Raw genomic sequence first — 13,120 nt, forward strand, 5'->3', positions numbered from 1 at the left:
AATACCCGTAGGATATTTTCTGATAAAACAAATCTAATTAATTTAGAAAATACAGAAAATCTGAAAATAATTAATAAACCTAAAAATTCAAATTTAAACCTAAACAAATATGAAAATTCAAATGATAAAGATGACAATGTCAATATTGATCTAGATAAAATTAATAAACTTCTTAATAAACTATTTAATAATCTAGACAATATTAATCTAGAAAATTCTATCCAAACCCAAGATAATTTAATTAACAAAAAATTAAATTTTAATGATAAGATTAATATAATAAATTTCACTAATCATATCAACTTAAAAGGCAAAGAAAATATAAGGATAAAATCAAACACTTTGATAAAATCAAAACTAAATTTAACAAACTTAAAATTAAATATTAAAAATAACATATTAAACAAAGATAATCTAGAAAATTCAAAATTAGCAATTAATAAAAGGCTAAAAGATAAATCTTTAAAGAAATATAATTCAAACAATTTAATTAATTCAAATTTAAAAATTAATAAAAACTTAAACATTAAAAAAAAGCTTTAAAGAAAGATAATTCAATTAACTTAATAAAATTAAAGTTAAATGAAAATTTAAACATTAAATACACTCCTTTAAAGAGGACAATTTAACTCATCTAATTAATTCAAAATTAAAAACTTAAATTTAAATTACAAATTAAATAAATAAATATATATATATATATATATTAAAAAGAAAATACAGGCCAATAATTGAGGGGAGGCTCCAGAATAGCTGGCACCTCCAAAAATAATCTACCCGACAGGGTAACCAAAAGTAACCTACCCGGTAGGGTAATTAGGATTAGAATAAAAAGGGACAACAGTTTAACTTGACATATGATACTGGTAAAGTTTTGAATGATAGTACGTTAGGGAAGCTTAGTCTATGCATGTCTAGGAAGATAAGGCTTCCCCTGTAGCTTGGACCATATACGGTCACTGAGTTATCACTAGCCAATCACCCCAAACTCCATCAGGTTGCCTAGAACCATTGAATATGCTTCCCCACTTACACGTAATGAGTAAGATATATAATGTGAAGTTATTCACACTTACGTTGGGTCTAGATGTTTAGCCTCCAGCCGACTCATCCAGACTAAGTTGCCAAGCCACAACTCCCAGCTGCTTCCACTTAAACTTATTTGCCAAGCCTTCAACTCCCATCTAACTCCACCTAAACTTGATTCACCTAGTACCTAGCTAAAAATTTGTCTGTCTAACCTTAATCACTTGAACTTAAGTTACCTAACCTTTAGCTAGGAATTTGTTTGATAAGTCTTAATCACTTGGACTTGAGTTACCTAACCTCTAGTTAGGAATTTGTCTATCAAAGCTTAATCACTTAGACTTGATTCATCGAACCTCCAACTAAGAATTTGTCTATTTGATTTCAACCAAAACTTAGTTCATGTCTAACTCCCAATCAAGACTTTTCGATGCCTAGATCCATTGGGATTTAGTCACTCCTGGTTCATAACCAAGACTTTAACATTTGTCATGTATTTTGCACATACAAACTTAACACAACTGGTTAGATCACAACTAACATAACTTTAATCTTAGTTATATATCAAGACTCTAAGTTAAATATTATACATCTAGCACCAACACTGATGAGTCAGTAGAGCAACTGTTAGGAGGAGATTGCAGGTTTCATGAGGATAAGAGGGTTGCCAGAAGATCATGTGGACACTCCGCAAAAGGGATTAGAATGGTCGTCGAGGTTGAACTTGGCATGACCACTCTGACGCACAAGTTAGCACAAGGGCTAGGAGAAGATGAAGATTGTGAAGTAGTGAAGTTTTGATAGTTGTAGCTACACCGTTCTATTTCCCATGTGCTCTGAGATGGACGCTTACGTTGCTCGCGTTTTTCAGAATAAACGGCTACATTATCATTGTCTTCCAAGATTAAACGACTACGTTGCTCGCATCCTTTACAAGTAACGGCTATGTTGTCCATATTTATCAAGGGCAATGGCTCAACAAGTTGCATAAGATATAAGTCCCGCCTTCAAGAGTCAAGAGACTAAGCTAGGGGGAGTCGAGAAACTGAGTTGTTGAAATCAGGCTCCTATGTTGATGGAATCGGATGACCAAGCCATTGGAGCTAGACGACTGACTTGAAGGAGTCAGGTTCTTGAGCTTATAGAATCGAGTGACCAAACCGTTAGAGTCGGGTTCCTGAAATGATGAAATCGGATGATCAAGTCATTAGAGTTGGGCAACTAATTTGAGAGAGTCGGGTGATGGAATCATTAGAGTCACCGACTTTAGAGAGTCGGATGCGTCGCTTTAATTATGGTTGACTTTCTGCCCCCTTAAAGTACCGCTCCGCTTGACGCGTGATTGTGGGCTTGACTTCTTCTTTTGCATCGCCACATGGAGCCCCCCTTATTGGCCACATCAAATAAAAAGACAGTCTATTAATATTTATTTCATTTATTTATTTTCTAATACAATAGCTTTGCTTAATATACTAAACTAATTACCAAATATCTTTAGAATTTATTAATTATACTAAAATATTTAATTGGATTTAGGAGTTGAATAACAAAATTATATCTCACTCAATGTGCATCGACCTCAAATCAAACAATGTTTGTTGTTCTTGTTTTGATATTTTTGTGAGCATGTTTGTTTGTTTATTGTTCTTTTCAACAATCAACTTCAAATCATGGCAAGAGAAACTCTCGATAGTTATTGGAGTCATGGATCTCGACTTTACGAGTTACAAAATTGGTCTAAATATCTAGTCCATTGACCCAAATTTCAGCTCTTGGCTCTCTCCATCTTCTTGATGCGTTGAACCAACTTGTTTGCAGAGTCAACTCCTGAAATCCAAGGTCTCAATGAAAAAACAAGCACAAGAGCAACTGAATGAAGAATGTGCTCCATCGATCAAACCTGCCAAGTATGCACCATGCACATAGCCATTGTAGAGTCTGCTCGTGTGCTCTCCAGTGAAGAAAATCCTCCCAAAAGGTTCCTGAAAACAAGACAATAAATTTGAACATGAAGAAGAATTATTTCACTATCAACTTCAGAGAAGAAGAAAAAGAAAAAAAAAACCTTAATTCGATTGAAGTCATGGCTGTGGAGGCCAATAGGCCAATTGGAGAAGGAGCCCCTGAAGAACCTATTGGTCCACCATCTCGCGACAAATATGTCTGTGGCCTCTGGGATTTTCTTCCCAAACATGTTCTTCAGAACTTGCATGGCTTCGGCTTTGGTCGATTCATCTGGCTGCAACTCTATCCTTTTTGCTTCGTCATCAGTCACCACAACAAGCAGTACATTGGCTCCTGGGAGTTCTTTCTCGAGCTCCTGTGCATGATTAAACCATAATGAATCAAAATAATTAACAAGGATTGAATATATATTCAGAAATTTACACCTGCCAAATTGTGTAATATCCTCTTCTTTCACTGGCGTACAAGAAGAACTCAGTCTTGTTTCTGTCAGGCCAGAACTTGTAGGGAAACTTGAGGAAAATCTTAGTGAATACTGCCATATCAAGCTGACAAATGGCTGAGAACTTAGATTGCTGCAAAAAGAGAGGAAGAAATTAATTTGGAAACAAAACTGAGAAAGGATGGAACTGAAGTGGAATTTTTAACTCACTGGAAGTTGAGGGTGGAATTTGATCGAGTCCGTTTGGAGGACTCCAATGCTCACAGAAACCATCACATAATCTGCTCTGTAATGGCTGCCATTCTCTGTGGTTACAGTCACTCCATTTCTCGATTGGTTTATGGACCTCACGACCTGGTTTTGTTAATTAGTACCATTCAAAATCTATAAACTGCAGGAAGAACAACAAAAACTATTGAGAAATGTAATGAACCTGGTTTAGTTTGATGGAATCAGTGTCGAGGGATTGATTGACCAAGTGATGCACCAAGCTCTCGAAACCTCTTTCATCAGCAACAAAGTAGTCGTCCTCTCCAAAGTCTGTAAACGTGCGGATTGGCAGTGTTCCTTGCAAGCTTGTTACGCGAGGCGGCTCGGCGCTCTCATAGTCGTTCGTGTAGTAGTCCACTGCCATCTCCAATGGAGTAGCAGGAGCACTGCATATCCAACGAGTGAATTTTCTCGTTCAGTATCAAAAAAATCAGAACAGAAAAAAAAAAAATCGTACTGTTTCTTTATTCTCTGAAACCCCAAAATGGAGATGTCTTCATGGCCGTCGGAAGGCAGAGAATGTGAGTAGATTCCACCATCCTCGACCACCTTCTCTGAAACTTTCAGCGCTTGCTCGACCACTGATCTCTCATAAAGCACACCACTGCAGAATTTATCTATTAACGATTGTTGTATCTTGATAGAAGAGGACGATGCTGATCGACTGTGTACCTCTGCGAGTAAGTGTTGGAGGAGATGTTGGAGTAATCTGAGAAGAATGTCTTGAGGTGGAGCTTCTCCGCCATTTGCCAGATTGGGTTCATTTTCTCACCGTGGACCCCTTGAATCCAGTTGGCCCCGACCTCAATCTGGTGTCCGGCGAATCTTTTCCTGTGAATCCTGCCGCCGACGCTGTCAGTGGCTTCCAGTATCAAGACATCATGGACGCCAGCTCTGGCCAAAGCCACTGCTGCTGATATTCCTGAGAAATGTTTTTCTAAGAACAACAACAGTACTCGTTCATTCAAGAACAGAAAAGGCTTATCAAGGCATGAGCTTACCGGAGATCCCTGCTCCCACGATGATCACCGATGGCCTTTCAGATTTTGAGACCGTCGTTGATCTCCCAAGGCATGGAGTTAAGAGGAGGAGGAGGAGGAGCAGGGTGAGCGTAACGGAGCACGCCATTGCTCAGGTGAACTTTTCTTGGGCCGTTCTTGCTTTACTGTCTTTATACACTAAACTTTACAAGAATTAAAAGGTTGAATTTTTATTAATATTAAATGATTTAATATATTTTTAAAATTATATTGAATGCGAAACCATTAATACCTGCAGAATGGAACATCCTTTTTAGAATTTTTAAAATGTATTAGGAGTTTTGAGCAAAGCTACTAAAGGAAAGTTATTAGGTAAATTAAGCATTTGAGCTCCCCTATTATAGCAACTCATTTGAAGGGAGCCTTGGCGTAATATTAAAATTGTTGTCATGTGATCAAAAGGTCACGGGTTCGAATCCTGAAAACAGCCTTTTACAAAAAGTAGAATAAGACTTTATACAATAAATCTTTCACCGGGACCCCACATGATAAGAGCTTCGTGTATTACAGCAAAGCTACTAACTGAAAGTTATTAGGTAATTAAGCATTTAAGCTCGTGTATTACAGCAAGTCATTGATTTTATCCATTATGGCAAGTAATTTCATGAAGAAATATAAATAGTTTTCATATTTGATAAAAGGTTTTTGGCAAAAATCTGCTTTAAAATTTAGTGTTTTGATTTATTCATAATTTTTAAAAATAGTATTTTGATGAAAATTTATTTTAATAAAAAGAGTTAATTAATTCTGACCTTTTAATTCATTTGAAATCTGTAGAAAATGTTTACGCGTGAATTGATGTCCGAACTGTTTAAACTATCTCAGTTTTAAAAGTATTTTTCTTCGTTACGATGATTTTCTGAGAATAAATAAATAAATTTTATTGATAACAGCGGCTTGTTTTTTTAAGGAGAAATCATTTTAAGAAATAAAAATACAAATTTTCTTAATTTTTTTATTTTAATATGGGTTGAAACAAGTTTTGACAAATAAAAACTCACAAGGATAGGAGTTGAGATTTTCTTATCCGTAATGATCCTTTTCTAGTCCCTTGCACAATTTACACATTAAATTATAGTTAAAATATAACCAAAATTAATTATGATCTTCCTTAAATTCACCTTCCCACCTAGATTATAATTTGAAGTCAAACCAAACGATTGCTAATCCCTTGCACAATTTACACATCAAATTATAATTAAAATACAACCAAAATTCACCTTCCTCCTACATTATAATTTTAAATCCAGCCAAACGATTGAAGGCTGACAATGTTCTAATCCCTTGCACAATTTACACATCAAATTATAGTTAAAATATAACCAAAATTAATTATGATCTTTCTTAATTCACCTTCCCACCTAGATTATAATTTTAAATCAAGCCAAACGATTGAAGGTCGATAATGGACAGGCCACTCCCTACTCAATACCATACAATATATTCACCTCCAGCAACCTCCAACCACTTGACTCGGTCCAAAATTATAACCTAAATAAGAAGATGAACCCAGGAAAGATCGCAACTAATTTTGACTAGATTTTAATCGCGATCCGATGTACAAATTATGAAAAGGATCAAAAAGAAACCAAAGATTACGGATGGGAGGATCTCCCAAGAAGAAGGCTATCTTGGAAAAACAGTATGGAAAGGGTCGTGACCTTATCGGAATTAAAAGATCTATGAGCAATCAAAAGTTAAGATTCATAAATATTGATCTTAAAACATTTTTTCCTGAAAAAAATGAAGATAATAAAGTGCATCACATCAAAACATTCACAAATATATATTGCTATGTTCATCGTGCTCACATCTATCTTCAAAGGATACATTCACCCGATCCATCATGAGACAAGAAATGGTTCTTCAACGAGCGGAATCAGAAATAAAAACAGCTAACAGATAATATTTTTATTAGTTATCATCCACAACTTACTCAAGAATAGCAGAAATAAACTGAACAAGAGATTTTACTTTGCTCTCAAATGTTAGAATGGGCATGCCTATTCTTTACATTAGATCTAATGACTGGATTACATTACTCAATCTGTAGTGAAGATTTACGGGTGTCATTCCGAGCACCTTGCCACAACAGCAGCACGAAGTCTATTTGAAATCATCAGTGATGGAAATATCGGGGGAAAAATTTTAGTTGGAAAAAGATGATGCTTGGCAGCAAGAGGAATGAGCAAAGGTTATGGATTATCTATCGATAAAGATGGGAAAGCATGACATGCAACCATAAAAATTCACAAGGGTGCACTACCTCTTAAACTTGAAGGGATGCATCTATTATAATCTATGATGCGGTCATCTACCATAAATAACAACCAACATGCTCCCCTTCACTGACCAGATCATGAGGTTGCTATCTATAACCTTAAAATAGTACGGAGTGTGTCACAAAGGTTTTGAATAGTCTGCTTCTCTTGTGCTTCTTGAAACTCTTGAAGTGGCATATCCTCATAACACCTGGAAACAATAGGGGCATGGCAACAGACTCAAGGCTGACAAAATTTGACAGTCTCAAATAAAATGCTTCTGAAAAAGTAAATATGATCTTACGTTTTATGATAAGCCAGTGCTTGTGCTAGATTCATCAATGTTGGGCTTGTAGTCAATCTCTGATAAACTCCTGGAGGAAGCTGGATCTAGGCCACCAAAGCAACACACTGAATCTAACCGTTAAAAAAATGCAACAAGCAAAGTTTTGGCAGTACCTCATTTTGCCCTTTACGTCCTTTTTTGGATTGCCCATCGCCACTAAAAAGCTCCTTCACTGCTTCCAATGCAGCATGAGACTTAGATTCCAGCACTCTATCCCCAGCTACATTCTCGGAGACTAGAGCAAGAGGAGAAATGTCTATTGCCTTAAGAAATGGAATAGGTACTGTATTGCCAGCAGCATAGATGGACCGGATCTAGGACATGAACAACTCAATAAGCCAGAGAGGAATAAATTCATAAAGTGAAAAATAGATTTTTCATTTCATTATTGTTTACTTGATCTCAAAATACAGTGGTCAGGGAAGATGCTTTTTATAGCTAAATGCACCTTATCTTGTACTGAAAATGCTTTACGGTTCATGGTGGCACTTCTCAGAGTGCTGCTCTTGTCAGAGTTATCAGACACTGCATAACTTTTGCCTGAACTATGTTGCTGCAAGACGACATTTGAATTGACTCTTTCAACATAACCAGAGGACGACGGCAACCGTTGGATTGGTTGGGAATCAAGCATTTCCACTGCATCAGGTTTTTTAGTAACTATAGTACCACTCAAATTGTCAACCCTGCGCCAAAAAAATAAATAAATAATTGTGAAAGGATAGTTAAACAAAAGTTGGTTACCAGGAAAGAAAGAAAAAAATAATAATTAGCACTTAGACTATAGCACTTGAAGCAGTATATCATTGCAGTATTTAAATAGTTACCCTTCAGAGTTCACTTTACTGCTTTGGAAACATTATGATCATTGTCTTGTATAAAAATTTAGGTCATTGCATAAAACATTAGTTCACAACTATCCAAAAAGAAAGGAAAATCTTGAATCTATTAAACATACCAAAAATCAAAAGAACTATCCCCAGGATCATGATTGAAAGAACTGATGTCACCAAGTCCAGGTATGAATTCTGGTTTCTTAGATATAGGAGATTCAACAAGTTCATCCCTGTTTCCAACTTCATCATGAACTACGACAGTACCAAATTCCCCTACATAGAAAAGATGTCAAATTGATAAATTTGTTGATGACTAACTTGACACAAGTTCAATTTTAAGAATATATTTCCTTTGGGAAGGAATAAAAATAAATAGAGTGAAGGATTTAGGTCACCTTTAAGGAAAGGAGGCTCTAGGCTTGTTGTTGTTCAAGGAAGAGCAGGCTAGATTGTAAAACATCTCAATCTGAGATTTTAGCCTAGGATAATACTTTTATCTAAATAAAAAAAACAATTATTTTTACAAAGTTTAAGTACACTTGACAAGAAGGATATATATCCTAATTCATTAGGTAAAATATAGTTTCTGCGGTTGTTTTAATGCAACTAGGCTATGGAGATTATTTGCTTAACAAATCATCATACAGGGGAAATTAATTGATACATGAGGAACTAATGACTGATAGCTCAGTGATTTCAAAATAAAGATGTCTACTCATATTTACTCATGTAAGTTATGCATGATTCCTTCAAATTTTAAACAACCTTACTCTTTTAATATTTTTCTTAGAGATTAAAGGAAGCATTTGGTTCATCAAATGCTGTAGGATTTGCAAAACTATGAGGGGAATATCCTGATATGGTTTGGCAATGTTGGTAATTCACTTTGGCAGGTTATTCACTTGGGCATTCAGCTCGTTTCAACCAAGGATCTTTACTCATTTGGGGCCCCAAATTCGAGTGTGTACATCATAATGAAATTATATAACAGCAGGAATATAAATTTAAAAAACATGTCTTGAACATTCACAATGACTTGCATTTTATACTCTTTGGATCACAAAACCTATTTTCAGTTTCATATTGGCATGATCATGAATCTAATGGAAACACAATCAAATTTATGTATTCTATGTGACTAAATAGATTTAGCTATTTATACAACTTATACCATTAGGTAATTGAATTGGATTGACTATAAATAATATTTAAAATATGATTAAACTTCAGTTAGAAAAGTGACAAATACTGAAAATTAGAAAATGCTACCATAATGCACCATGAATGACTGTCAATGAAAAATGATAATATTCTTAAGTGCCTAGTAATTAAAACTGAATCCCCAACAAACCAAACACTTCAAATTCCACTTGCAAAGAAAATTAATCGAATGGAATCATATAACTGATCAAGGTATCTTAAATTTCATCAGGCACGCGAGAATTGATTTAGCAATCTAATAACTGCAACAGAATCATTTAATTTATTACTTTCATAAAGTCTTTGCAACTCAGCATCCATCGTTTCAACTTCTACTATGGGTCAACTTGCAAAACACGATCTGTCCTTGGGAATAAACAGGGTGTCTCCCTCATTACAAGAAAAAAAAAAGACAAAGCAAAACTACAAGTTGCTGAAGAGAAGGCATACAAAAGATTATGCTACTTATTTGATGTGATACAACACTAGCAAAATAAGTTTCTAATTACCTGCATCAGTTTCAACACTGTTGATTGGATAACCCATAGGCCTTGAAGGAACAGTGTCTCCATATACAGCTCCTTCTACTCTCTGCAACAGTGAATGAAATTAGGGATAATAAGTAAGAACTTTGGTTTATGTTAATTCTGAAAAAAAAAAAAAATTGATCAGAGAGATCATACAGGTTCACTTCCTGCTTGTTGATGTTGGGCCTGTGCAGCCATTGATGCTCTTATTTGCCTAGCTTTTTTAATTTTTGGCAACATTTTTGGAGGCCCCCAATTGCATTTTTCAATGAATTTATGCTGTAAACTACTTTAATTAAAATATAGCAGGAAAAATTAATAATATGAAAGTGATCAAGTAGTCGTAACCTCACAATCATAATCTGAGCAAAACTACTACTGAGACTAATATAACAAGACCAACTAATAGGACTAACTCATATCTCCAATTAAATAAGAAACTTAAGGTTACATAGCATGCGAAAGTTTGACAATATGGGATACCTTTAGCATCTCAGTTGCAGATGGACGTAATCGTGGGTCTTTTGTTAGGCACTTAGCAATAAAATCATGGAAAAGAAGTGACCTGCAAGAAGGAAATGACCATAAAAGAACCAAATCATAATATTCAATTTAATGGCATGAAGTGAACATCAAATGTATCTAGGAGCAAGGTTGTTGGACTTACTTTTCCACACACCTAGATGTGAACTGGGTAATAGAATTGTAAGAGCTAGTATAAAATTTAACATCATTCATTACAAAGGAAGTATAAAAAGTGGTGCTATTTAAGATAAGCATGCCATAGCTGCTAAAGGGATGTATGAGGCTATGCTGTCCATGTATAATTGTGTAAATTATATCAATCAACTATAATATCTGTAATGTACAAAATAACTCAAGGTAAAAACAAAGAAATTATCTCCTAAGTGAATCAGGTTTTGTTATCATTTTGTTGATTGTTCTCCTATATTGTTAATCTGGATTTTATGAGGAAAGTCTTTCTCTTTCGTGTTGTCTTCAAGTGGTGATCTCATCTCTTATCATGTCCAACATTACCACATTTATACCTCTCAAAAAGTTGTGTATTCTAAGAATAATACGACAGTGAGAAAGCCATCATAATATATGTGCAAGTTTCCATTTGTGATAAGCACAGAATAAGCAACAAAAGAGAATAACTGTACCACAAGAATTTTGAATTTCGAAGCAAAGTGAGAAACCAAATACAAGGTATATGATGGTTAAAGGATGATCTTAAAATAGAGATAATGGCAATAAGTTGGTAGAAAGTCAGGTCTCAGCATGATCTTGAACTTCACCATCTCTGGTAATCTTAAATATTTATTAAGACTAGTTATATATATCCCTTTTAACTAAATAGAAATTTTGTTGATTGTTCTCCTATATTGTTAATCTGGATTTTATGAGGAAAGTCTTTCTCTTTCGTGTTGTCTTCAAGTGGTGATCTCATCTCTTATCATGTCCTCTCAAAAAGTTGTGTATTCTAAGAATAATACGACAGTGAGAAAGCCATCATAATATATGTGCAAGTTTCCATTTGTGATAAGCACAGAATAAGCAACAAAAGAGAATAACTGTACCACAAGAATTTTGAATTTCGAAGCAAAGTGAGAAACCAAATACAAGGTATATGATGGTTAAAGGATGATCTTAAAATAGAGATAATGGCAATAAGTTGGTAGAAAGTCAGGTCTCAGCATGATCTTGAACTTCACCATCTCTGGTAATCTTAAATATCTATTATTCACATGGAATAGACTAGTTATATATATCCCTTTTAACTAAATAGAAAAAACATAAATAACAAATTCTAGAATCATTTCTGTAAAAAAACATACCATTTTTCTTTGTCTTCAAGCATTGGAGCAGGCTCACTTGATATCATAAACAGCACCTACTTGGAAAAAATATCAACATGATCAATTTATTATATATACTGAAAGAAAAGGAAATGCAAATGAAGAAGAGTAAGAATGAGGAAAACCAACAACAGAAGTGGCAAGAACACCAAACATTGGAGTTGCAATTCACATATTTGGTAATAGTCATTTTTTCATGCTATAGATTAATTAAAATCAAATCCATTGCATGGTTGACAACAACAAAAATAACTTAGCAACCTAAATAGTATGTCAATTTGAATCGAAAACTAGTGGCACAAAGAAGTTTCTTAAACCATGTGTTATTACGAACCAAGAAACTTGTTTGACAATGATACATGGTTTAAGATTAGTTAAGATGTTTGCTTGTTGCACCACCTTCATGATCAGATGATAAATAGAGAAATGACTGATTCAGCTGTTTTTATCCTAAGCATCAAACCTATAACTATTGTAAAATTAATGCATAGAAAAAGTTATGCATGCATGCATGCACACTATTGACTAAAATTTTTGCAGAAATATCTATGTTTGCACTAAAAGACATCATATACTATTGTCTTTCTCTACACCTCGAGCTGAATTTAAAAAAACAGTGTAATGTCCAAGAATACATTTTTTTTATGTGCTAAATCATGGAATGCATCATCATGATATGTTTGGGCAAACAATGGCTTGAATGGAAAACAGTAGACCAAGAGGTAGGAAAGAGAATAACCCAATCGGCAGGACCTAAAACTGCCTTTGATACTCATTGAAAGAACAGATTTGAGAAAACCGAAACATTGATTTCAACCTCTTAACTACCACGTAAATGGAGGGAGGGAACAACTGTAGGTATGTGCTAAAACTTTGCAGCTATTCATTCTCTCAATTTCTGCAGATACAGATTGAACACACTACTGGCTTGCATAAGATTAGGATCACGTATTAACCAATAAAACCCAAGACCAAGAAAAAGGAAACAATTGCACAATGCAATGGCAATAGTAGGCTAATGCAAGGACATGAAAGAACTATTGAACAAAAACTTATCATGATATAAATACATGAATAATTTCTTTGAGATGAATCATATATTTGTACTAACCCTCATTGGATGCACCGCATATCTTGGAGGTAGTCCCTGAAATCAATAGATACAGCAATAAAATGTTAGCAGTATAAGAATGTTACCTAGCATGATTAGGAGATCACAGATAAATGACAAGTATTGCCCGCTATACGAGAAGCAAAAGAACAGAACTAGCATCTTAAGAAAAATACCTCTGCCATTTCAATAGCTGTGACACCAAGCGCCCAAACATCAACCTGAAAAATGTTT

General features: G+C 34.7%; 2 protein-coding genes across 2 annotated transcripts in view; both read right to left on the minus strand.

The window, feature by feature from the left end:
- Positions 1–2,621: 2,621 nt before the first annotated feature.
- On the minus strand, positions 2,622–4,843 carry LOC121990692 (polyamine oxidase 6-like). Its single transcript, XM_042544783.1, has 9 exons — positions 4,705–4,843; positions 4,376–4,625; positions 4,161–4,307; positions 3,867–4,089; positions 3,644–3,787; positions 3,417–3,566; positions 3,092–3,346; positions 2,927–3,008; positions 2,622–2,853 (listed from the first exon to the last, which is right to left on the minus strand). Exons 1-9 carry the CDS (start codon positions 4,829–4,831, stop codon positions 2,792–2,794), a joined length of 1,440 nt encoding a protein of 479 aa, XP_042400717.1. The 5' UTR covers positions 4,832–4,843; the 3' UTR covers positions 2,622–2,791.
- A 1,786-nt stretch (positions 4,844–6,629) lies between these two features.
- LOC121989630 (serine/threonine-protein kinase Nek5-like) overlaps positions 6,630–13,120 on the minus strand; it is a 36,572-nt gene continuing 30,081 nt past the window's right edge. Inside the window, exons 8-18 of the mRNA XM_042543777.1 lie at positions 13,063–13,107; positions 12,887–12,922; positions 11,755–11,810; positions 10,397–10,478; positions 10,070–10,192; positions 9,896–9,977; positions 8,309–8,459; positions 7,799–8,036; positions 7,464–7,664; positions 7,309–7,394; positions 6,630–7,215 (exon numbers count right to left, since the gene is read on the minus strand). Coding sequence (XP_042399711.1) covers positions 7,116–7,215; positions 7,309–7,394; positions 7,464–7,664; positions 7,799–8,036; positions 8,309–8,459; positions 9,896–9,977; positions 10,070–10,192; positions 10,397–10,478; positions 11,755–11,810; positions 12,887–12,922; positions 13,063–13,107 — 1,200 coding nt within the window. The 3' untranslated portion in view covers positions 6,630–7,115. The remainder of the gene's footprint in view (positions 7,216–7,308; positions 7,395–7,463; positions 7,665–7,798; positions 8,037–8,308; positions 8,460–9,895; positions 9,978–10,069; positions 10,193–10,396; positions 10,479–11,754; positions 11,811–12,886; positions 12,923–13,062; positions 13,108–13,120) is intronic.

Source organism: Zingiber officinale, chromosome 6B (assembly GCF_018446385.1).
Source record: "Zingiber officinale cultivar Zhangliang chromosome 6B, Zo_v1.1, whole genome shotgun sequence".
In the NCBI taxonomy this organism is placed as follows: domain Eukaryota; kingdom Viridiplantae; phylum Streptophyta; class Magnoliopsida; order Zingiberales; family Zingiberaceae; genus Zingiber; species Zingiber officinale.